The sequence below is a fragment of the Podarcis gaigeae genome (genome assembly GCF_964106915.1).
Source record: "Podarcis gaigeae genome assembly, chromosome: 11".
In the NCBI taxonomy this organism is placed as follows: Eukaryota; Metazoa; Chordata; class Lepidosauria; order Squamata; family Lacertidae; genus Podarcis; species Podarcis gaigeae.
In genome coordinates, this window is record NC_139687.1 from 37,515,033 (window position 1) to 37,541,438 (window position 26,406).

General features: G+C 42.2%; 1 protein-coding gene across 9 annotated transcripts in view; it reads left to right on the forward strand.

The window, feature by feature from the left end:
• The window catches only part of CMYA5 (cardiomyopathy associated 5), a 48,891-nt gene that overhangs the window by 6,011 nt on the left and 16,474 nt on the right, over positions 1–26,406 (forward strand). Inside the window, exons 2-10 of one of the 9 annotated variants that reach the window (XM_083703361.1) lie at positions 305–6,812; positions 7,191–8,408; positions 12,002–12,097; positions 13,219–13,452; positions 15,523–15,545; positions 18,171–18,289; positions 23,010–23,159; positions 24,564–24,710; positions 25,909–26,056. In XM_083703361.1, the coding sequence (XP_083559487.1) occupies positions 305–6,812; positions 7,191–8,408; positions 12,002–12,097; positions 13,219–13,452; positions 15,523–15,545; positions 18,171–18,289; positions 23,010–23,159; positions 24,564–24,710; positions 25,909–26,056 (8,643 nt within the window). Of the gene's footprint in view, positions 1–304; positions 8,409–12,001; positions 12,098–12,220; positions 12,245–13,218; positions 13,476–15,522; positions 15,546–18,170; positions 18,290–23,009; positions 23,160–24,563; positions 24,711–25,908; positions 26,057–26,406 lie in introns of those variants that run through there. The other 8 variants (XM_083703362.1, XM_083703364.1, XM_083703358.1 and 5 more) reach the window with 8 other exon arrangements.

The following is a 26,406-nucleotide window of genomic DNA, read 5'->3' on the forward strand; positions in this document are numbered from 1 at the left end:
TTGTTGTTGTGGTTTTGATTTTCTATTATGGGGGCTTAATTAGAGGATTTTAAAAAATACATTGTTGTTGCATTATAATTGTTAGCTATCTTGCATTCCTTAGAAATTAGGCAGGGTGTAGGTTTTTTACTCTTGAATAAATGAAAATTCTTTTTCATGAGATCACACTTACAGCCAATGCTATAATGTGCTGTAATAGAAAATAATAAAAAACACGTGTAATTGATATATTTTAATCTTCTGTGATTCTGTTTTAAAAAATAATAATAATAAGGTTATAGTTTCTTAAAATCTGTTTTTTTAGCAGTTTAAAAAGCCTTAACCAGCATGAAGAGGTAAAATCAGATGCCATGGATGCCATTCATAGTGAAGATAGTGCACAGACGTGGGAGACAAGTTCAAGTAGATGTTCCACATCCCAAGCCTCAGAAACTAGTGCTACATCTGGTGTTTATAGTATGGAAAACTCCTACATGGAAGGTCCTCCAGGGAAATCTATATCTTTGATGGATGAAGGAAAGATGGTACAGAAAAGAACAAGGAACTCACCATATCAGGTGCCCCTGTCACCAAATGAGAAAATGGGCCCAGACAATGAAAAACGTGGCTTTTCTGGAAGGCCAACAGAAGCAAAAGCATTGGAAACAGAATTAGATCCTGCTGATCCACAGTCATGGACCCTTCAAGTGCAACCTTCAAAGATAAAAAACTATTTGGTACAAATTACACAGGAAGCGGTGGATCCATTGCCAGAAGAAAAAGAAAATGTTTTCATGAAAAAGGCAGAGCTGCCCCTCGAAGGAACCGTAAGAGCTAAGATTCAGCTACTCACTGCAGCATTGGAAGAAAGAAATAAAAAGATTTTCCGGCGGGTGAACAATGTAGATTTGCCCCCGCCTACAGTTGTTGTAATCAGGAAGCCAAGAGAACCACCCAAAAAATTCACCAGGCAAGCCATGTTCCAGGCATCTTTAAAGCATCTTGAACAACAAGCCACCATTAAGAATAACCAGAAGGAAATCCTGAATCTCAAGCGTATGCAGGCAATGCTTGCAAAGACTGCTCCCCGTAACAGAGATGAGGAGCGAGTGAGGCGGTCTTTTCTGCCTGAACCTCCAGATAAGGCTTCCAAAATGGTACCACCAACTGCACCGCTGTATACTGGCAAAGCAAAGAAGCTGGACACTGAATCACATTCCCCTGCCACGCGAATGACAGCCCCAGAACAGGCAAGGTTTGCTTCTCCAGATCATCATGACAGAATGGAGAAAAGGGGAAAGCAATCTCAGCTTTCTAATACAGCAAATACTGTGTCAGAAAAGTTGCCCAGCCTCCTTGTTGAAACAGAGGAGGAGGAGGCGGAGGAGGAGGAAATACAGCCTCCTCCACTTGTTTCTACCAAACCCCTTTCCCAGCCTGCTAATGAAGCAGAGAATCAGGATGACTCAACTTTCTCTAAGCTATCAGAATCTGCAGCTCAGGATGTGCAGTACCCAAATAATATTGCTGCTGAGCAGGATGAGTCCCAAGATTCTCTTTTTACTGAAATCAGAAACCCAGATATTGGCTTCACAATCCCTTCACAATTTGAGATCAAAGATTCAGGCTTGTTGCATTCTGCTGAAGAGGCAGGGAAGCAAGACGTCCCTGTTTGCTCACCCGAACCTGCAGAGCCTGTGCCTGAGCAGGGAAAATCACCTCCTCCAGTTAGTGAAAGAGAAAAGCAAGAAAAGAAACAGCTGGAGGCGGAATATTCAAAGAAAGAAGAGGCGCAGGAGCAATCAACCACACTTTTGCAAGCAGAGCCGGCACATTTGATGTATTCCTTGAAAGAATGGGAAGTTGGGGAAGCTGAAACCGCACCCAATTTATCTTCTCCGGCTAGCAGAATAGAAACACAGGAGCCTCAGAGTGATTCCTGTGAAGTTGCAGAGGAATATATTGGACTTTCACAGCCCACACACTTCATGGGTGAAGCAGAGAAAAGAGAAAACGAGCACCTGCAACCAGATTTGGCAAAGGAAGCTGTTGAGACACAGGTATCTGTGACAACATCACTACAGCCAGAACCGTCAGATGCACTGCACTCAAGAAGTGAAATTAAAAATCAGACAGCACAGCCAGGATCTCAGTGGCTGGAGTCTTCATTCCCTATTCCTGAAGCACAGAGAGAGGAAATCCAGCAACACTCTCTAGCATATGCACAGTCAGAAAGCGAACATCCAGTCATCTCTGAACCTATAAAGGCAACACAGGGATTTGAACTCTTGGAGCCACTGCATCTCAAAGGTAACGAAGTCAGTGCAAACTCTCCTGCTGAAGCACTCGACTCTTCAGAGCAACTGTCATCTGTTTCATCTGCTGAGAAGGTAGAAATGCTGGGGACTCGGCAGCCTTCACTAGAAACTGTAAAACCGTTTTCAGAACAGCGATGCTCTGCTTTACCCTACCCAGCAGAGAAAATGGAGAAAAAAGACAGCCTGCCTTGTTCTCCTGAGACAGCTGCTGAAACAGCAGAAGTATCACTTCCCACTGCCACCTTCCAAACAGCTGAAGTAACAAAAGTAGAAGTCCATCCCTTGTCTCCCACAGAAGTTCCATCAGAAGAATCAGTGTCTATTCCAAGAGAGCCGGATGTTGCCATAGATAGGGAAACAACTCAGCTGGTTTCGCCTTTATCTGTAGAACCTCCAAGTAAAGCATCTGTTCTACCCCAAGAAGCAGCAAAAGAAGAAAACCAGCAATGCTCACCTTCAGATGCAAAGCTGAGTTCTGAGGACCAGGATGAGGAAGGCCAGCAACATGGTTGGTTTCCTTTATTTGCAACCACACAGTTTGAACCAGAACATTCGGCTGAATGTGAATCAACAATGCAGAGCATTGAACAGGATTCCTCTGCATCATTTCCGTTAGAAGAAGCAACTGCATTCCATTCTGTTGATGATGCAGATAAGAAAGAGAGGTATCCTGACAAATCCATCACTGAGCCTTCACTGCATCCTGTATTCATGCCAGGAAAACAAGGGAGGATGGAGTCAGAGATTGAGCAAACGACTCATCAGTTATCAAGTACAGTCCTTCCAATGGAATCAGTCAGTAAACTGCAGTCAGCGGAGGAAATGGAGGTCAATGAGATCCTGCCTCATTTATCTGCAACTAGACAAGATTTATCTCAGTCGGTTTATTTGACAGAACCACAGGAAGACCAGTGTGTTTCAGCAGCAGCAGCAGCAGCAGCCCTTGAATCTGGTTCTTTAAGTATACCATACACTGCTGTTGAAGCAGAGAAACGTGACACTACAGAACCAGTATTGAAAGAGGTGACATATCAGGCTATTCAGGCTGTCACTGCAGAAATGGAAAAAGACTATCTGAAAGTGTCACATATGGTATCTGAATCAGAAAAACATTTAGAGGCACCTTTCCCAGCTCAGAACACAGAGGAAGGAAACCTTCAGTCACACAAGTTTGTGTCTCCAGAATCAGAAGATGAACACCTCATCTCATCAGAAAGAGAAGAATCTGAATTTTATCCACTCTTAACGCCAACACCTGAATTGGGATATCCTATTGCTGGTTCAGAAACACAGGAGAGCCAAAGCTATTTATCTGATGCATTAAATGAGGCATTAAATGCATTAAATGAGCAGCCAAGCTACTCTTTCTCAGTTCTTGAGGATAAAGCCAAGATAGAAGAAAACCAAACCACCTTTCCTGAAACTCCAAAAATGGCGCCAGATGAGTCACTGTCCTTTGCAGCCTTCCTCATTAGTGAAGCCAAGCAAGAGCCACTTGTGTCACCTGTGGACACAAAGATGACACCAAAGGAATCAAATTCCATTCCAGAAGATTTTGTTTCTGAGGAAGTTAAGGAAATAGCCCCTCCTTCCTCACCTTTATCCTCAGAACAACTTTCTAAGGAAGTAATTTCATCATATCCTGCTGCTGCTGAAGAAGAGAACCAAGATCAGTCTCATTCACTTCTGAAGGAAGAGTCAAAACATCTGGATGCTGGAGGAGCAGATGTGCAAGGCGGTCAGTCTCATTTGCTTGTTGCAGCCCAGCCTGAAGCAAGGAGCCAGGACATTGAGCTGCATTGCCCCAAAGCAGCACAACCAGAGCTAGAAGATTTGACCTTGCTGAATTCTACTGAAGAGATCCAGAAGCAAGAAGCTCCCCTATATTCACCTTCCATTGTACATGAAGAAATATTGCATCACAAGGGAGAAAGAGAAAACCAAGGAATTGTAATTTTGGGCACTGAAGAGACAAAGGAGGAAGATGCTCCTCTAAAGTCACCTGTCCTATCACAGGAGTTGGAACACCTACATTCACTGCAGTCAGTAAAAGAATCCCAGATGGAAAGGGCTCAGCCTTATTCTTCTGCAGCTGTTCAAGATTCATCGCAGCTTCCTGGTGAGACAGGATCGCAGGAAGGTCAGGGCTACTTTTACAAAACTGCAGAAGTGGATTCTGGAGTTTCTAAGCTATCAGAGCTGACGGATGCAGTTATGGAGCAAGAAATCCAGGCACCAAGGACTGAAGCTGTCAAGTTAGAACGCAAAGAGTCTGCTTTGTCAGTACAGCAAAACGAGAAAGTCCAGCATCCACTGGTAACTGCATCACTGGATCTGGAACATTTGGACTCATCTTATTCTACAGAAACACAATTCCCAGGAGAGCCACCACCAGATCCATCTCTTCTCACTAAGAAAGCAGAGGAGCAGGAAGTTCCTTCACAACCAGCATCAGTCTCACCAGCATCTGTATTGGATCAATCCAGCTCTGCTTCACTGGATCTAATTGCAGAAGTTGAGGAACAAGAGACCAAGTGTCCTCCCGAAGTAGCTAACGTGATGCCAGAAGAACCCTTGTCTTTTGCAGCCTTTCTCTTTGCTAAGGCAAAGAAAATATATACTACTTTGACCTCAGAAAAAGAGAATCTAGACAGTCAGCCGCCTTTCAAGGAAGCTGATTTGTTAATAGAAAGATCAGAAAGCATTTCAACTAGCCCCCCTGAGACAAATGTAACTATTAAGGAAGAAACTGAGCTTCCTACAACACATTTTGAAGTGGAACAGTTTGCTAGTAAACCTGAAGCAGATGTTACTTATCAAGATGAAAGGGAAAATATTTCTGAGACTCCTACACTACCTAATTTAATTCCAAATGAGCCTTCTGATGCTGTAATACCAGAGCCCATAAATGATATTTTAACAGACAACTTGCATTCCTCAGTATCTTCTGCAGACTCACATACTACTGACAACAAGACAATACAAATTAGTGCAGGAGACTTTTCGAAAACGGAAGAAATCAAGTGTTTGCCTAGTGCGGAGATAACTTTGAAAGAGCCTGAAAAGGAATTAAAAGATCATGAGAAACTGAGGGAGGAAGTCATACCTGCTGTTGAACTTCATCGAGGAAAAGAGATTTCTGAAGGTAACAAGGTAGTGAATATTCATGCTGCTCCACTCAATTCTTCAGCTGATAAAGAAGAAGAGAAGCATATGCCGGAGAGATTAGAATACTTGGAAACAGCTGCAGTGCAGAAAAGAAAACCATTCCATGAAGCTGGAGATATGGCTGTTGACCAGGAATTTTCAAGGTGCAAAATAAGTGTAAAAACCTCAGAAGGCATAGAAGAGGACAATCATGAAAATAAGGAAAGCAAATCAAATGAACTTGTCAAGGAAAAGGGGGTCCAGGAAAGTGTAGAAAAGTGTAGAAGCGTAGAAAAGAAAAAGGAAGTTTCTATTGTTCAAGAAAGCAATGAAGATGGTGGTGTAAATGATAACGGTATAGATCACATTGAAAAGCATACTGTCATTGATGAGACCTGCTTCATCCAGACAGGAAATGAACAGTCTTTTAAGAAAGTACAGAGGCAATTTGAAGTTACTGTAGAAAATTCTGCAGCACTTCCAGCTGCAGACACAAAAAATATTTTAGAGTTTTCTTCACTAGAAAGAGACTTGGAAGAAGGCTTCCATAGAATGGCTGAGAAAGAAAACACAACAGCTAGTCATGAAGACCCTTCAAAAATATTAATCAAAGGTGAAATAATTGATGCTATTAGGGAAAAGGGTGAAAACACAGAGGATAAGCTTAACTTAGCGGGTGAACCCCTATCTAACACACAAAAAGATGTGCTATCCCAATCTCCATTAATTTCTTTGCCTGCCACTACAGTCAGTCCTGAGCTGCTTGAGGTGCCACCTACTTTGGCATTTTTATATAAAGATCTTTATGAAGAAGCTGTGGAAAAACCTAAGGAAGATAGCCATAAATATTCATCAAATGAAGAGACTGAGAATACTGACTTATCCGCTCACACCAGAGGTCCTACTCGAGATGTTGGTACTGGAATGTGCTTTGAAAAGGATGTTTCTAAAGATGACACTCCAACTTTGGAAGAGTCCCAGAAGAAACAAGTTCTAAAAGATAAAGCTATTAATGAACAAGCTTTAACCCCACAAAGAGTTTCAAAATGTGCAGATGAACCAAGTGAAAAGAAGCCTCAGTCTCTTCACATTCTAACTGAAGCACATGCTGAAACAGAGGTCTCGTCACCAAGGGGAATGGTGGAACGGCTGGATGACGCATTGGTAGATAGACCAGCTGAGATCATGAGCGACATAAAAGTTGGAAATGGTCAGCCCACAAATGAAATTCTTTTTGGAAGTGGGCTCTGTGGTTCAGGAGCAAGTAATGAGGAACTCAGTCAGAGAAGAGAAGAGGAATCCTTGGGCTTTGAAAGGGATGTTTCTAAAGCTGATGGTCCAAATTTGGAAGAATCCCAGAAGGAACAGGTTCTAAAAGATGAGCCTAGGACTGTAAAAGCCTTAAATCAAGCAAGTGTTTCAAAAGGTGAATATGAGTTAGATGACAAGGAGTCTCAGCCTGTTTACATTCTAGCTGAAACACATGCGGAAACAGAGGACTTGTCTCCAAAAGGAATTTTAGAGGGGTTGAATGATGCATTGATAGATAGACCAGCTGAGATCATGAATGACATAAAAGTTGGAAATGGTCAGCCCACAAATAAAATTGTTTTTGGAAGTAGGCTCTATGGTTCAGGAGCAAGTAATGAGAAACTCAGTCAGAGAAGAGAAGAGGAATCCTTGGGCTTTGAAAGGGATGTTTCTAAAGCTGATGGTCCAAATTTGGAAGAATCCCAGAAGGAACAGGTTCTAAAAGATGAGCCTAGGACTGTAAAAGCCTTAAATCAAGCAAGAGTTTCAAAAGATAAATATGAATTAGATGACAAGGAGTCTCAGCCTATTTACATTCTAGCTGAAACACATGTGGAAACAGAAGACTTGTCTCCAAAAGGAATTTTGGAGGGGTTGAATGATGCATTGATAGTTAGGCCAGTTGAGATCATGGGTGACATAAAAGTTGAAACTTGCCAGCCCACACATGCAGTTCCTTTTGGAAGTGGGCTCTTTGGTTCAGGTGCAAGTAATGACGACAGCAGTCAAAGAAGTGCAGAAGAATCCTTGCCTGAAGAAACAGGCCAAGCATTACCAGAAGAAACGAGCGATGAGGAGTCTTGTCCAATACTTGATTATGCAGCAAGTGTCTTTGAAAATGCAACATCTGTGCAAGATGAATCAGAGGAAGTTGCAGTTGGCCAAAACCAGCAATCTGAAATAACAGACGCTCATGTGGTTGTCCCAAAACCTGTTGAAGAAAGCACACAATCTCATGCAGCATTCCACCATGTTAGCCCTCCCTGGCAAAGTGAGGGACAAGCAGAAGACCAGTTAATAGCACAGGATACACAACCTTTAGACCATAAACATACTCTCTGTAGGGACACTGAGAAACAAACATCTGAAAAAAGAGTTGGAGAAAATATTGTGGGTGATCTAACTGAGTCCAACAGAGAAGCAGCATACCAACCACCACCTGAAGCAATATCTGACAAGCCTTTTGGGGAACTGGACTACTCTCTGTTGTCACATGATTTTGATACCTATCCATTATATTCAATTAAAGAGGAAGAGTGCAGTGACATTGATGAAGATCTAGCTGAGCTCATGGACTATGAAATGGTTAGCCGAGATGATGTCTTTGAGGAAGAAACATCATCAGAAGTGGTTCATGAAGAGCTGCTGTTTGATGACAGAAAATCCTCAGACCGCATTAGTGATAGTTATGAATTTGTGAATGAAAGAGAGGCAAATACGTATGCTGAGGAAGAAGAATTTCAGTTGATGGGTCTCGACAAGCTACCAAGAAATGTTCCAGAAACTGAAGTCCTACAGAAAGAATCGGATCATGAACTGTTAGATAGTTATTGCCGCCAGTGTAAATGTCCCATCTCTGCTGAGGACAAGCTTTCTGGGGCGCATAAAGACCACACTGTGACAAACTTGGATACAGCTGTGACTGAATTAAAGGTAAGCAATTAACATTTTTGGAATTACAGCCCTGTGTTCTCATTGAAACTGATGCCTAACTGGGGATGCTTCACTGGACTAGATAAGATACACTGCAGGATCAGACAAGCCAATAAAGGTTAGTGACCTAATGTAGGCAGAATATATTTGGTGACATCCAATGTTAGTCATAAACAGGCTAAGATTAAAGCCATTGATTTTCAATGGATCTGCTTTGATTATGACCAACATTGGATATCACCCATCGTGTTTAATTTGTCTCACAGTTGTCTCTGAGAAAGAGCAATTCTGCTTGGAAACACACCAGGCACAACAGCATTAATGAAAGTGCTTTCACAATTAAACTATATTCTTAGCCCCTTGTGTGGGAGTGGTCACCTCTTTTTTTCTGGAAAGAATGCAAATACTAAAAAAAAAATCCCTTGTGCCAGGACCTCCACTCTGATCAAAATTAGTCAAATTTAGCTGGGTGATCCAATGATGGCTTTCCTGCATTGATCTGCTTTGGCCCTTAGTTTGGAATTTTAAAGTCCTATTTGCAGAACTGGTCCAAGACGTTTTCCTGCCTGAGCTGAAGGAAAAGATTGCACTCCCCTCCCCACCATTCTACATCCATAATCTAGCCAGATGGGACATTGAGTCTTCCTTCAGCACTGGTGATTGGGCAGCATCCTCCACTGTACTTATGTACAGTGCAGGTTAGTGGGTGCAGGAGAAAGTGTGTGAGGCTGCTAACACCACTCCACCCCAGCACAAGTTGCCAAAGGTGTCTTTCTTATTCTGCCTAATGGTATGGTGGTTCTGCCTAGTTCTAAATAAGCACTTTGATTCCTTGTTGGTCCTCTTGAATCTAGGTAACTGGTTGGCTTTCTCTAATATACAGACTTCAATGTGATGCCTCCTCAGATTAACCAGATCTTGAGTATCCCTATTTAAAAAGCCATTGATTAGGATCCAAATAACAGCACAATTACTCAAGGGTGTCTTTGCACCAGCACTGATTCAGCAGCAGGGCCCTATGGAAAATCGCCTTTGAAACTGAGGGGGCTTTCAAGAGAATAATGTAGGCAGGCTAGCATTAGTATGTACATTTTACAGAGGAGGGATAGAGGCTGAAAAAAGAATGGCTTGCCTGGCAAGATTTCTAACATGCCCTTTCATGACTCCAGTGAAGAGTTTTTCCTTTTTTTGTTTTTTTAAAGGGTGAAATCCATTGATGTACATAGCCAAATTCCCATTGATTTTTAATAGCGCTTCCTTCTCAGTATATAGAGAATCATACTACAACTGTGAAAGATAAGCAGTTGCTAAGAATATCAAAGAAGTCACATGCCTCCATTTCATTCCCTAGAGTGGTTTCTTCAAAGTCAAAGGACTTGAGCATGTCCCATGACATCATCCCCTGGCTCTGTAACTTGAAGAGGGAGCCAGGAATGAAATCTAGCCTTCATGTGATCTGCTTCACCAGGAAAAAGATGGCTTTCAATCCTTGACCAGTGTGTTTCATTTCCACTACCCACATGTTACTGAGTTCTTTGGTGCTCAGACAACAGAACTCTCACTGCTTCAGCTTTCATCAGCTATGCAATATGCTCAGTACAATAAGCTATTGATAGTGGCTATTGGGGGGCACATGGAATTAAACATTTCTCTCCCCACAAAAACACATTCACCTTGGAAGTGAAGAATGATTTCCCCCTATTTATGCACACAGTATAGTTTGCTGTGCATTTTATAATTCATAAAAGGTAAAGGGACCCCTGACCATTAGGTCCAGTTGTGACCAACTCTGGGGTTGCGGCACTCATCTCGCTTTACTGGCTGAGGGAGCCAGCGTACAGCTTCCGGGTCATGTGGCCAGCATGACTAAGCCACTTCTAGCAAATCAGAGCAGTGCACGGAAACACCGTTTACCTTCCCGCTGGAGTGGTACCTATTTATCTACTTGCACTTTGACATGCTTTCGAACTGCTAGGTTGGCAGGAGCAGGGACCGAGCAACGGGAGCTCACCCCGTTGCGGGGATTCGAACCACCGACCTTCTGATCGGCAAGTCCTAGGCTCTGTGGTTTAACCAACAGCGCCACCCGCGTCCCTGCTTTTATAATTCATAGGTGATGCTAATTTCCAGCCTTCCTTTAACCTTCCTTTTTAGGCATATAGAGGAATCTGATTAAAGTCAAGAGTGTTTATGAAAACACAAACTGCTTTTGAACAGATGGCCAAGTGCACCAAAGGAAGGTCAAGGAGGCTCCTGCATGGCAGACAGTTATAACTCATGAGTGCTGTCTCTATTATCTCAAGAACCACATCCTGGGCAGCTTTTGAGAAGCAGCTTCAGAAGCACAGGGAAGAAAGCAGATCAAAAAAATAAATAAAATCAGGCTGTTAGTCACTTAGATATCATTTAATGAAGATTATTTTACTGGTTTGAAGGCAGGCATAGGCCTTTGGGGATCCTGTCCTTAGTTTGTAATAAGAAAGCCTTTTTATTTAGATCAGTATGCTTCTGAACACAAGCTGCTGGGAATCACAAATGCACACTGTCCAGCTTTTGGAGACCCCAAACGGGGATAGGTGTCTTCCAGGATGTGTGCCTTTGGCAAGTCATGTGACCCGCACCTCGCTCTTGCCCCACACCCAAAAATACAGCCCCGAAAAACTGGGAGTTTTTTTCAGTGCAAGATCTGCACTGCACCCCAAATGGCCTTGCATGAAAAAATAGGATGTCCCGTTTTTTCTGGGGCACTTGGCAGGTATGCAAGTGGGAAGAGTGCTCTTGTGGTTGAGGTTCCATGTTTGGGCTTCCCATGGGTATGTGGTAAAGAACAGGATGCATCACTGGGTGGGCCTTTGAACCGATCTAGCAGGCATCACCTTATGTTCTTAAGTGAACTGCTTGCTTAATTGATTCCATTTATTAAAAACTGTGTATTGCCCACACTTCAGCCTGAGTGCCTTTTGAAGGATATGGCTTCATCATTGAATTAACAATCTCTTGTTGCTAGAAGGAGATGGCATCTTTAATAGTTTGTTTTCCATTCCCTATCTAAGTAATACCCAAAGCCAAGGCAGGTGTTTTTTTTTTTTAAGTCTGCCTGTCAGTCTCACCCCTCTAATGACAATTAATTCATCAACTAAAGTTTTAGTGGATTAATCAGTTTACTGCTTAAATCTATGAAAACTTTCAAGCTGCATAAAGAAAGGAAAAATGAAGAAACCCCCATAGTGCCTTCCAATTTATTTAATCTTTTGTGATACTTATTGCCTGGCTTAAAATCATCACACTCATTTGTATAATTTTCCTTATCCTGCAGTGTGGTTTTTGTTCTAGTACAACTTCATCAAGTGTCCCCGAGACCCCTCTGGGGACAATGATCCCCAGAGGTGGGGATTTGGGAAATTATTGTCAGTGGGATGCTACCAGGACTATGGGCCTGATCCTTGCAGTATATCAATGAAGCACTGAGCCATAGGATGCATTCTGAGATTAAACATTTTGTTTTGGTCTAGTTTTTATGTAAAATATAATAGCACCATCTCGCAACTTCCTGACCACTTTATTTAGATGGTTGTGAAACTTTAATATTTCAGAGCCAATTGGATGGATTCCTAGATGTTTTGCAAGAAAGATCTATGAAGATCGAGGGGTTTGTCAGTGAGATTGAGGCTCTGTTTAATTCTCTTGAGGTAAGTGTGTGGCATCTGCCTTCCTTCTCATTTGTTGAGAATTTATTTTTGTTGAGAATTAAAAAAAAAAAAATCATTCAACTGGATGGGCCATGATATGAACACAACATTTTCTTTCTACAGAAGAGGTGACTTTTAACAGCATACAAAAACACATGGACACAAAACTCATTCCAGTTTTGTATGAAACATTCCATTCTGCCTTTCGGAAGCTGGTTGTCAAAGTTCAAATTATTTCATTGAATCCTCTGAATTTCTGGTTTCCTTTGCATTTCTGTGGCTTTATACTACTGTTTTTAGATTCTGTATTGGTATTTGTGATATTGCTTATTGTTTTTATGTTATATATTGCTTAGAGATTTTTAAAATATTAAGCAGTTTTCAAATAAATAGATAAAACTACTGAAGGGTTCAAGTCAACCATCAATCATTTAGCCCAAGGGTGGGTGGTTTTTCTCTCTCCTGCCAAGCCTTTTGTTCCCTCAGTTATAATCTGTTGAGAGCTACATGACAGCAGTGGGCAGGGCAGGAACTGAAAGTGAGAGGGCCATCCTTTTTCTCTTCCTTTTTTTTAACCATACACTTTTCTGATTCTGTCATGCCCTTCCTCTCCTCTCTCCTCTCTCCCTCCCCATCACTCTCTCACTTTGCCACCTCCTTCCTTCCTTCCTTCCTTCCTTCCTTCCTTCCTTCCTCTTTCTTTCTTTCTTTCTTTCTTTCTTTCTTTCTTTCTTTCTTTCTTTCTTTCTTTCTTTCTTTCTTTCTTTCTTTCTCAGACCATTAGTTGAACTTTTCTGAATCAGACCATTAGTTCTACATTGACTGGCAGCAGGCTCTCCCTGGTCTCAGACACAGATCTTCCCAGTCCTGCCCAGTCCCCGAGACCTACTCACTTGTCAATCACCTGACATCACTGTGTGATTTCCCTTTCAACCGTCTATAGTCTCTGGGCTGAACTAAAAGAGACCCTCTTTGTGAACCCCATGGAAAGCTGTTGCTAGTCACCACTGAACAATCTAAGCAGGGAGAAGTGGCCCTGAAATCTCCAGTACACAGGAGAAAAATTCACCAATGATTTTTATTTTTTTCCAACATCTGGATTATTATTTTTAAACCTCTAGGAAAACTGTAAGGAAAAGGAGCAGCTTTTGGATGAGCAAAATGAAAGCATCATCAAGACTGTGATAGGGCACCATGACAGAAAGCAGCAGAGCTTTGAGGAAGTAAAGAATGCAAAAATGGACTATCTTTATGAACAGATGGTTAATTTTCAAGAATACATTGATACAGCAAAGGACACGTTGGAGACGATCTTAAAGGAAACTGAAGAAATGGATGATTTTGTTTTCCTAAGTGTGAGTATAAAATTACACTTAATGTTGATAAGAATTGTGCATTGTGCTGAAAAAATATATATACACAGGCTATATTCCTACCTACATGACAAAGGAATATAGTCTATGTCCATTTGTTCTAAATCTACATGCAAATACTCATAGACCCATCACATAACTGGGATAGAAATTGAAGGCTGCAAACCTATATACACACTTACCTATATAAGACTATAGAGGCTTGGGCTGCAATCCCTACCTAAGAGTAAACCCTATGGAACACAGCAGAACTTACTCCTGAGTAAATGCACATAGGAATCCCCTGTCAGGTTCCAATTCTGTGCACTTACCACTTAGTAAGGCCCACTGAGGAAGAGAATCGCAAAAATGGGATTGTGCTGTTGAGCTCTAAGGTAGTGACCCTAGTTCAGTGCTTTCCCCCCCATGGACCTCTTGAAAATTGTTGGGGGTCTCAGCAGACCGCTTAAATGGTTTTTCTGCCCGTTGTAGCAGTCATAATGTGCTATGCTAGATGCTGGGCGATCTTTAATTATATTTTTGTGTCTTCTTTTATTTCTTTTATCACATCACAGTTTTTATACCATAGAATTAAAGAATAGAATTCCATACAATTCAAAATCAATATGAATATTTAGCACAGTAGACCTGGCATAGGCAAAATTGGCCATCCAGATGTTTTTGGACCACAATTCCCATCATCCCTGACCATTGGTTCTGCTAGCTAGGAATCATGGGAGTTGTAGTCCCAAAAACATCTGGAGGGCCGGGTTTGCCTATGCCTGCAGTAGACTTTCTGAACGATGCCATAACCTCCAATAGAAAGTGGACTAAAACTGGGGTGCCAGCTTCAAGGACCACACTCCTGCACAAGTCACGAAGAAAGCACTTTTTTCATGGATAAGTTAGATAATGGACTATGTAGAGCAGTCAAAATTAACAGCAAAATTAAGAGAATCTGATGCTGAGTATTTTATGGAAGAATGGATGCCGTTTTCAGACTATTTAAAGAAATGCTATAGAATGATGAACTCACAGGCAGGATTTGAGCTATGAGCAATATAAGTAATTAGATTATAATATTGTGAGATTGTGTGTAGAAAGTGAAAGTAGCCTATTGTACCAAGGCAACCTTTACATTTCCTGCCCCACCTGCCACTGGTACAGTGGTACCTCAGTTTTTGAACGTCTTTGTTGATGAACATTTTGGAACTTGAACGCCATAAACCCGGAAGTAAATGCTTTGGTTTTTGAACATGCCTCAGAAGTCGAACAGGAAACGCAGCTTCCGCTGAGTGCGAGATCCTAAGGCCTAGCTGTTGGCTATTGAGTTTTGGTTTTTGAACGTTTCAGAACTCGAATGGTCTTCCGGAACGGATTATGTTCAGAAACAGAGGTACCACTGTGTATGTGTTGTCCAGAAGGGAATGTGGCTTCTGGGATGATAAATATTCCCCTTCCCTGTGCTATACATCTGGCACATTGGAGAAGAAGAACCCCCACATCTCTGAAACTATACCATTGCTAATTAATTTGTACAACTGGAAGTAATCTGAAATACAATACGGTTGAGGGGTCCATGGTGCGCTTTCCCGCTCCCCCACATGCAGCTGCTGGGTGACCTTGGGCAAGTCACACTTCTCTGATGGCTCTCAGCCTCACTCACCTCACAGAGTGTTTGTTGTGGGGGAGGAAGGGAAAGGAGAATGTTATCCGCTTTGAGACTCCTTTGGGTAGTGATAAAGCGGGATATTAAGTCCAAACTCCTCCTCCTCCTCCTCTTCTTCTTCTTCTTCTTCTTCTTCTTCTTCTTCTTCTTCATCATGTTATAAAGTTATTGAAGCTTGGAAAGTCTCAAATGCAGGTATTAGGCATATCACTGTGGTGTTGCAGCTCTGGAGGGCAAGATTCTGCAAAATGCATATGAGGTTAGGAAAGCTGTGCATATTTGAACTGGTACAATATCAGAGGTGGGGCATATGTCCGTGAATGGGATCTTGTGGATTTGATGTCCAATATAATTTTGTGACACGCATTAATCTGTTCCTTCCCATGTTCCTTTTCCTCCCATAGTCATCAGAAGAAATCAATAAAAGGTATATGAAATGTAGTTTTGGTGCGTTATAGTGAGTATTAGGAACGGCATGTTTGAATGCTTTTTAATACTTCCAAGCTCCGCTGAAGGCATGCAGCCATTTCCTCGCCAGATATTAAGGAGGAAATTGTGTGCTTGGTAATGCAGCTGAAAGTGTTTGAAATATTTGCATGCATTTTCTCATTCATCATTTAAATACTAATAAATATGGCATTATTCAATTCTGTATTTCCTGCAATAGCATCTATGTAGCTGGTTTTTTAAAAAGCAGGTGTTTATCACTGCTGTACACAACCATTTTAAAACTCCAGATGCATTCTGTTAAAATGCCAATATTTGTGAGTGTTCCTGTTTTGCTGATTTAATTTCAATGTTAGATGAAATGTTAATGAAAACGATCCTAGGCGTCTCTTTGGTAGGCTGAGCTAAATTTAGACCATAGTGAAGTCCTGCTAGGCCAATGAGTTTTGAACTTGTCCTGGTATTTCTGCTTCCTTTGCCAAGAGGATTACATTGAAGCTGCATGTAGTTTGAGATCGTTTTTAGAAGGGCTGATCTCCATAGTAAAATTAATATCAATCCAGGGACCATTTATTTGGCTTTGGAAATGATCTATGGCAAGAGATAAGACTGTAGAGTTATTGGGGGGCAGGGGAGGGATGCGTTTAAGACAGGTGAAAAGTTATTTGATAATATTGTTTTGCCCATACACTACTAAAACCTCCAATAGTAGAATGGGGGAACAACAATAACAACAACAACAATTTTATTATTTATATGCTGCCCATCAGACTGGGTTGCCCCAGCCTCTCTGGGTGGCTCCCAACAAAATATAAAAAACACAATAAGACACAAACCATAAAAAACCTCCCTTCAGATGTCTTCCAAAAGTCAACTAGTTGTTTATCTGTTTGACATCTGATAGGAAGGCATTCGACAGGGCAGGTGACACTACTGAGAAAGCCCTCTGCCTTGTTCCCTGTAGCTTCACTTCTCACAGTGAATGAACCATCATGGCTGGCTGGGATCCTGAACAGAAAGAGTGAGGCTTACACAGTGCAACGTTTTCTTGCAACTCCCACTTGCATTATTTAAAGAAGTGCAAACCTATTAGCCTCATTAGCACATAACAGTAAAGCAGGTTTAGTTAATAAAACAGGGGTAGCCAATGTCGTGCCCCTCAGAAGTTGTGGACTCCAGTTTCCATCAGCCCCAGCCAGCATGTGCAATGGTCAGGAATTATGGGGGTTGTTATCCAAAATATCAGGAATACACCACATTGGCTGCTCCTGCAGTGAGCCATAGTCAAAGATGAGACATTGGACAGACAATGACTTACATCTTTTATGCCCCCCTTCCTCCATTAAAGGAGGGAGAGGCAAGCCAGGTAGACCTGTTCTTCACTCATGGCTCCGTAGCTTCTGGGTGGTGACGGCTTTTTACACCCGTCTTTAAAGAGCAGCTCTGGGTTCACACTGAATGCTGAAGTATAATTGACATTTGCTAAGATTTATAAAACAACTATAAACCTTGGTTAATGAGCAATCTTTAAGCATAGTTGATAATCCATAGTTAAGCTGCTGGGTTGGTTTCCCACATAACAGTAAGCTGTTGTTTAATAAACCATGGTTTAATATTAGGTGCAAACTAGACCATTGTCTATTTGCTATTTAAACAACAATTCAGTTGCATTCAGCAGCACCAATCTTTTGCACAAAAATCTTTGGATGTTTCTTCTGTCTCAGAGTTAAAAATATATTCTTTTCTCCTTCTCTAAAATGAGCTCGGCAAATAAGAGCTAATTACTTCTAATCCATTTTGTTTTCATTTTTCCTTCTTTTTTGGGGGTTGTTAGCGACTCACCACCAGCTGTTGTACATTATCTCTTTGGAATCAGCCAGCTTCCTGTATGCTAGTCAATTTTCTATTGCATTCAAGAAACACTTCAAAGGATATTGTCTGTGCATTTGAACTCCTGCATTTCTTAAGGGGCTTGCACTGAACCTTAATTCTGAACACTACTCTGCTCCAGAACTGGGCAGTTATGCATCTGCCAGGCAGTGCTATATCTTCAGTTTTAAACTCAGGCATGAAATTCACTGGGTGACTTTCATGCTTGGGCTATGTCTCAGCCTAATCTATCTCATGGGTTGTTGTGAGAATAAAATGGGGAGAAGGAGAACCACGTACACTGCTTCAAGCTCCTTAGAGGAAAGAGGGTTGTTGTTGTTGTTGTTGTTGTTGTTGTTGTTAGATTAAAAAGAGGTCAGGGCTCCTGCACTTTTAGTAGTTGTGAAGAAGAGAGAGGTTTAGTACGAGCAACCTGTTAGTCTAATTCCAAATAGGCTTTTCAGGTAAGAATCTAGACATTCGTCTTTTCCCTAAAGGGTTCTGAGGCAGCAGGAGAGAATTGGGCAGTTGTGTCTTCATTCTGCTGCTCGCCAATTGTTTTGCCTGCTCTCTTTTCCTGCATGCAGTGGGGGGAATAATCAATATTCTGATTGCTGCCAGAAGACAGAAAGGAAAGGGGAGTGTGGGTCAAAGGTACATAGTGCAAACCATGAGTTGATGTTACACACATATTATGGAAATGCCTTTCAATGGGTCTATATTTTCCTTTGCATAGGTTACTTTCTGCGGTGGAGAATATTCTGGCTTTGGAAAAGATACCACCTGCCTTCTCACAGTTTGAACATTTTGCAAGTGGCTCCGCAAAAGGCAACCAGACCTTAAAACACATGCCTGGTAAGAATCTGTGCAAACATTTGGTGCATTGCTTGAAAACGCATGAAGCCTAAAAAATAAAAAAAGGGGGAAGATGTACACAGGAACGGAAATGTGACATTGCTGGCTTCTGCATGTAATTAGTAATCAGCTGAGTCTGAAGTGAAGCCTGATTGTGCTTGGATTATGGAGGAGGAAACTGGAGAAGGAGCAACTATCACTTCTTGTTCATGCTGAAAAGACAAGTCACCTGCAGGTCTGGATTAATCATGATCCCCAGTCATCTGTAGAGGAGAGCATCTTCGCACATTACAATGGTACCTCAGGTTAAGTACTTAATTCGTTCCAGAGGTCCGTTCTCTTTTTTTTTTGTCAAATACATTTTTATTAAGGTTATACACATAACAAACATACAACCAAATACAAAAGAAAAAATTGTAACAAAAAAGAGAGTCAAGATATACAAGCCAACTTTTTCCTCTCTCTAACTATACAAAGATAGGTCCGTTCTCAACCTGAAACTGTTCTTAACCTGAAGCACCACTTTAGCTAATGGGGCCTCCGGCTGCTGCCACGCCGCCGGAGCACGATTTCTGTTCTCATCCTAAAGCAAAGTACTTAACCCGAGGTACTAATTCTGGGTTAATGGAGTCTGTAACCTGAAGCGTCTGTAACCTGAAGCGTATATAACCCAAGGTACCAGTGTATAAGCAAGGGCCCAAAGAAGGAGTTCAAGTGAGCTGTGCTTCCTCTTGTTGTGCTTCCAGGGCAATATGAAAAAGGAGAGCTTGTTAACGTAACAGCCGGCTGGGTGAGGCCAGTGGCTTCTTTAGCCCAGCATCCCATTCACACAGCGCCCAACCACATGCCTGCTCATCTCCCCTGGAGCTTGGAGTTTCCACCTTTTAACATTGCCCCTGCAAATATTTCTTTATTTAGTAATTATTTCTGGCCAGGAAGTGTCAACATGCCTTGCCCTCAGGTCCCTTCTGGGGCTGAAACCCACATTGCCTCTCCCTCACTCAAACAAATCCTGATGTTCTGAGCAGTGCTGAGCAGCTGCATCTGTGACAGGAACTTCCTGATGGGACAAGTCTGCCTTGGAAGAAGGCAAGGATGTCTCTTTTGCTAGAGATTTCCTGCATCAGTTTGGAGGTAGCGGGGAGTTGACCCAGATGACCTTTGAGGTCCCTTGCATGGTCCTACATATCTAATAGGTTGGTTCCTTTTCAGGGACACAGAAAGCAAATAATTTTCCACCCCACCGATGTTGCTTTATTAGCTTTCTTGTAAAGCATTTTAACAAGAAATATGAATTCTGAGAACTGCTCATTTGCAGCTACCCACTCCTTCACCTTTCCCCCAGCATCTAATTTTATGTTTGTTGGGAGAGAGAGAGAGAGTGTGTGTGTCATTCTTGAGAAAAGTAGATTTTGGTGCCAAAATCAGCTATGTATAACCAGCTTTTTTAAAGTGATACCATTTCAAATTGTGTTTGCGACAGCAGCAAAATCCATCCAAATTACTGTTTTAGAAATTGGTCGCCTGCTATTTGCCCATAGGTAAAGCTGAGACACTGTGTATCAATATATGTCTCTTCACAAGAAGCCAGCTGTATAGTTCATCTCACACCTTCCCTCAAATTATACAAGTGATTTCCCTTGGAAAAACACAAGAAAAGCAATTTTCTTTTTTAAAAGAGAATTTTGGAGAGTGTCTAGTGTGTGTTGATTTACCACATATGGGAGTTGTAAGGGAACCAAACACATCCCCACAAACACAGTGGAAGACTACACAGTTTAGTGGATTCGGCCCTGGTGACTCCATCCAGATGAAGGATTCATGTGCAAAGTCCTGCATCAACTTCCTTCCTCTTTCTGCAGCAGTTGTACTTCCTGTACTTAGAACTGAATCACTTCCTGCATTTGTGTGTTCAGACCCAGAAACCTCCCCCCTAAGTAAATTCACACTTGACTCAAATTTTTGGTTTGGTTTTTGGCAGAATTTAGGCCACAACTTTATTGGTTACAGAAAGTGACTGGTTGCATTGGCTCTGGTTTGACTAGCTCCCTACCATGCAGGTAGCACTGACCCAGGGTTCCAGCATAGGTCAGCCAAGGGTGAACACCTGGATAAGTGGAAAGCCGGGAACGGGCTAACTCTGCCACCCAAATGTCCCCCTGGACTCAGGCACGGACATAACCTCCTCACAGGGGTTGACCAAACTACCAAGTTCCTGGATTCCTTTAATGGAATACCCTTCCCATTGGGATGGCGAGAGCGTTCTCGCATCCCTATCACCTGAACCAGAGCCTATCCGCAACCTTACAAGTTGTGATGATTTGCTACACGACAGGCAAAACCCAAATGGCAACAGCCAATCAGCCAAGTGGGGAAAATTTCTGCCATGCCCCTGTCCCAATGGCAGACGACACACGATGGCATAACAAGGTCAAGCGCAACAAGCCCTAAAAGTAGGGAGAGGTGGGCGGGTGTTCCGAATGCATGCGCCGAAAGAGGAAGCTCTGGGTCACATGCATGGGCATAAAAAGGTCCCTTGAACCTTTTGGACTGCGTGCCATTGGCCAAATTGAACCCAGCTTCGATGGACCTACCAATCGGGTATTGTGGCTGACCAATTGTACCCACCCACAACACAGGGTGTCGGTTGTCAAGGTTTCACCGCAATACTTGCCCTCTTTAAGGGAGGACCCGATTTCTCAATTAGTGCTGAATCAGTAGTGTGGGAAGCTGCTATTTGGGCCAGTCCCTGTCAAGAGTATCAGAAACCCTTCCAGCTTAGATCTTGATTCTTCCACTGCCTGTCTTGCATGCCTAAGTGAAAACTCTAATTCACCTGGACTGATGTTCCACCACTACAGTGATGGAAACTGGACCACAACAAAAATGTTTTAGCAAGAAGCATTGGTACCTTGTGAGGTATGCCCTCATTTCTTTTGCTCCGACATTTCTTGTTGCCTCCAGACAAAGAGATTTTGCAGATTTTTTAGTCTCAATACCACTTCCCCAGGAATACAGAGTATATCACTCTGTATGTGATTTCATTGACAGTAATATACAAAAAAACTCAGCACCTTCTAATACTTGAGAGTCTTAAATGATATTTACAATGCCAAAATGATAATGATATACACATACACAATATCTCAAAGCCAAACAGTCAAAATTTCCTGCAATAAGTAAAAAAATAAATAAAAATTTCTCTCTGTTTATACTTGTTGCTGGTGCAATTCTGACGGAACTCCGACGAGATAACTGGATTTCAGTCTCTGTTTTTAAATTTTTCAATCTCCACAAAAACTTGTTAACTTCAAATGGTAGAAAGGGGGTGAAAATAAATAGCAGGGGATCCATTTTTAAAAAATCTCAATCCCGGGGCTGGGATCTGATAGGGAAACACAATGTTGAAGAAGGTGTATAACGTTATTCCGCCTGCACTTCTTTTCTTAATGGAAATTTCCAAAATAGGGCAAACAGCAGGTTTTTTGGAGGGAAATTTGTTGGGAAAATGGTATTGGGTGTGGAAGGGTTGAAACTAACCCCCCTATGTTGTGATGTACACTATTCCATTTCTACTTTAGCACCTACTTCATTGCCATGGTGGGTTAACAGGCTTTCATGCTCGCTGAAATAATTATTCTGTCTCCAGCCTGAGTAAATAAGGAAATATAATCTCATTTGTGTTCCGTGATGGGAAAGATGAATGTTTTGAATGACAGGCAGCTCTTTTCCTTAATCACAGAAAATCTGCTGGTGTCAGCATGTGCTTTGTTAGTGCCACAGGAATTCATGATTGCATCAGAAAATAACCGAAAGCAGAAAACTTTTTTATTTTTAATGTGGATCTTAATGTTCATTTCACATCAAATGGAAATCTGCCAAGGAAAGAGAGGAAGGGAGTATTTTCTTTTGTTCGACCAAGTAATTTAATACTGAGAGATGTTGGTTTTGAACCTCTCTTTGCAGACATTCTACATAGTTAGGATCAATAGCCCCAATGTCTGCATGCTTAGGTGGAAGAGACACATTCTTAAAGGTAAAGGTAAAGGGACCCCTAACCATTAGGTCCAGTCATGACCGACTCTGGGGTTGCGGCGCTCATCTCGCTTTACTAGCTGAGGGAGCCAGCGTACAGCTTCCGGGTCATGTGACCAGCATGACTAAGCCGCTTCTGGCGAACCAGAGCAGCGCACGGAAATGCCATTTACCTTCCTGCCGGAGTGGTACCTATTTATCTACTTGCACTTTGATGTGCTTTTGAACTGCTAGGTTGGCAGGAGCAGGGACCGAGCAACGGGAGCTTACCCCGTCGCACCAACCTTCTGATCGGCAAGTCCTAGGCTCTGTGGTTTAACCCACAGTGTCACCCGCGTCCCTAGACACATTCTTAGATCTTCTCACATCCCCATAAAGGTGTTGGATCAGTTACACTGAAGGCTCAACTCCTGAGCAGCTGGGAGGGCAGTTCTGGGAGTCATACACTTCTGCTTCAAAACTATATAGAAAAATATTTTTTTAGAGAGAATTTTGCACTACAATGCTAAGGAATTATCCTGAGGAATGTTTTTAAAGAAAAATGGCAAATGGTGGGAACGTGGAGGACTGCATATACAACTAGAAAAATGAGACATATTGACAGATTTAGCCATTCCTAGCTGCAGCCTGGAATGCTCAACAAACAGAGAGGTGTATGAATAACTGATTGCCTATTTTCTTGCAGTTCCACAGACTCCAAAATTACAACCTCAGGATCCAAACTCAGCTACAAGCACATCGATTGCAGTGTATTGGACTGTGAATGAAGATGATGTCATTGATTTTTTCCAGGTCTATTGTATGGAGGAATGCGCAGGAAACAGAGAACAAAGTGGTGCGTGAGTGATTGTGCCTCTCTGCTAGCTGGAGAAGCCGGAGAGGGAAAAGTTTATAGAATCAAATTATAGGAGTAAATCAAAAGCAATAAAAGACATGATACAAAAGCAATATGATAGCATCTCAGAATGTTTTAGACTGGCAGTTTTCATCAGCCACAGAAAATGTGCACTACATCAGTGATCTTTTGTTTCTTATGCTCCAGTTCCTAGGGTTATTTGCGCAAATGTTTGGACCGCATTAAACTTGCTGTTGTTTTGGTCACAAGTCTTGCATTGCACCACTTCCTGCCCATTCTCTCATTCCTCCTCTTTCCTTATTGGAGGGCAATCTTAATGTATTTCTCTTACATAAGGGCGGCATCCCTATTGAAGCTAAAACGGCTACTTTGCTATCTTCATTTCAAGGTGCTGTTTTCCCATTCTTACATGTCCAGTTTTGTGACAACCCGCATCAAAATCTGGATGCGTGGATGCATGAGTGGAGTTGTAGAAATTCAGCATTTATTAAGGCTGGGTAGGAAGCTAAGGCTGAAGAATATACAGTGGTACCTCGGGTTAAGTACTTAATTCGTTCTGGAGGTATGTTCTTAACCTGAAACTGTTCTTAACCTGAAGCACCACTTTAGCTAATGGTGCCTCCTGCTGCTGCCGTGCTGCAGAAGCACGATTTCTGTTCTCATTCTGAAGCAAAGTTCTTAACCCGAGGTATTATTTCTGGGTTAGCGGAGTCTGTAACCTGAAGCGTATGTAACCCAAGGTACCACTGTACATACAATAAATACATGGGTAGTAGTGACAATGAATGAAAATAAAAGTGACAAAATCATTGGCCTCAAAGTGCTCTTAGGCTGCATCCTAGGCACACTTACCTGAGCATAAGCTCCATTGAACAAAGTAGGACTTGTTTCTGTGTAAAGGTGCACACTGTTAAGGAACAATATTTATAAGATACAGTCGTACCAACTAGACAGAATTGTACCTACCTAGATACTATGAATAGCAGAGCTGGTTTCTAAAAAATAGTACAGCCATACCTTGGTTGTTGAACGACCTGGAAATCGGATGTTTTGCCTCCCAAACGTCCCTTTCCCCCTAGTCTTTCAGAACCTGCAGAGGTATGAAGAGGGCAGAACAAAGACAAACAAGATGGTGTGGTCTCAGATTGCTTGGAAAGGACCTGGAGGTAGGAGTCTTAGAGAGCAGTGGAAAGGCAAGGACCTTCAGTCCTCGCAACTGCCTTATTGGGACAAGATCTAGCAGGAGGAGTTGCTGTGCTCACTAGACCTGTGCTGTTTTGTTTCTTTGAATAAAGAGTTAATTTCACTGACACCTTGTGAGTTATTGTTGACCTGCCGTGACATTCTCATGACTTGTTTCCTCTGTGTGTTTACTTGCTCTAGGCTTGGTAGAAGAATACCGCGTTACTGTGAAGGAGAGCAACTGCATTTTGGAAGATTTGGAACCAGGTCACTCTTATAGTGTGTGGGTTATGGCTGTGAACTACTCAGGATGTAGCTTTCCCAGTGGCAAATCCACATTTAGAACGGGTAAGTAGCTTGCAAATTTCCCCGGTGTTTGTAGTTTTTCTGTGTTTAATACAGAGGGTGTCTAATGGAATGCATGGAGAATGTGGCCTCTGCTATGATGTGCCCTGTATTGATCTTTGTGGAGATGTTTCAAATAGATGGATATCTTTATGAGATGCATATTGGGCTGGTTCATACATGCCAACGATGATGACAACAATGTCAATGATTTGTATACAGCTAAACATGACAAGAGGGATGCGGGTGGTGCTGTGGGTTAAACTACAGAGCCTAGGACTTGCAGATCAGAAGGTCAACAGTTCGAATCCCCGCAACGGGTGAGCTCCTGTTGCTCGTTCCCTGCTCCTGCCAACCTAGCAGTTTGAAAGCATGTCAAAGTGCAAGTAGATAAATAGGTATCGCTCCAGCGGGAAGATAAACGGCGTTTCTATGCGCTGCTCTGGTTCGCCAGAAGTGGCTCAGTCATGCTGGCCACATGACCCGGAAGCTGTACGCCAGCTCCCTCGGCCAATAAAGCGAGATGAGCACCACAACCCCAGAGCCGGCCACCACTGGACCTAATGGTCAGGGGTCCCTTTACCTTTAAACATGACAAAATGCAGTACTGCCCACATGTACGTTACTCAACACCTGGTGGCTAGCAATTAATTTATTACATTTAAAGCCCACCTCCCCCTCTCCTAGTCGAAGGGTGGTGTATTTCCACACATTGTGGCACTGATGGAACTAGCTCCCTCCCAATACCTAGGATTACAGGGAGGTGAGGGGGAATCTCCTGATGTTACTGCAAGCAACACATTTAATCTAAGGGGTAGTTAAGGCCACTAGTGTAGGATTGAAGACCTCATGATTTAGGCTAATTGCACTCAGCTGTATTTTTAGTTTAATTGTTTTAATTGCTAGCTGTGATTCCCCCTCCTTCCAAAAAGGAAATGAGGCAAAGGGCCTCAATAATAATAATAATAATAATAATAATAATAATAATAATAATAATAATAATAAGTTTGTCTAGATCTTATCACTATGGGTATTATTACCATTTGAGGAAGGAAAACATATGAAGGGGGGGAAAGACTTTAAAGAAATTGATGAGGAGTGTCAGCTTGATATTAGCAATACTGATGCGCTCATTCCTTTCAGCGTACAAAGACTGCAGCTATCACTATGTAGCAGAGCTAACACGATGTTGTATCCGCAGCTCCCCCGACCCCTGTAATAAAGGCAGAAGAATGCAGTGTGTGTTGGGACGCTGCCACCATCCGATGGAGCACCAGTAACCCAGAAGCGACAGACTCTTTCACGCTTGAGTACTGCAGACAGTATTCTCCTGAAGGAGAAGGTCTGAGGTCAGTCCCCTGTGCTCTGAAATGCAGATGGACTGGATTGGAAGCTAAGAGGAATGTTCCAGAATTGGGATTATTTTGAGGGGAAATAATTTTGTGTGGCTCGATCTTCCTAAGAAAGAGAGATCAGCTTTGCCATGGAGATTAACATTTGTGCCAGATGCTAATCTCTGAGATTATACTCGGAAAATCAGAAATACCTTTAATTTGTGTTACTAAAGAACAAAACTACTAGAGACTAAACCCCAAAGGCTTCCTTGGGTCCTGTCCAAGCCCTCCAGAAATGGATTAAATGTACGAGGCCTTGGGCTGACCTATCTGCACCAACATCCTATGCTAGCTGCTTTCTTTCC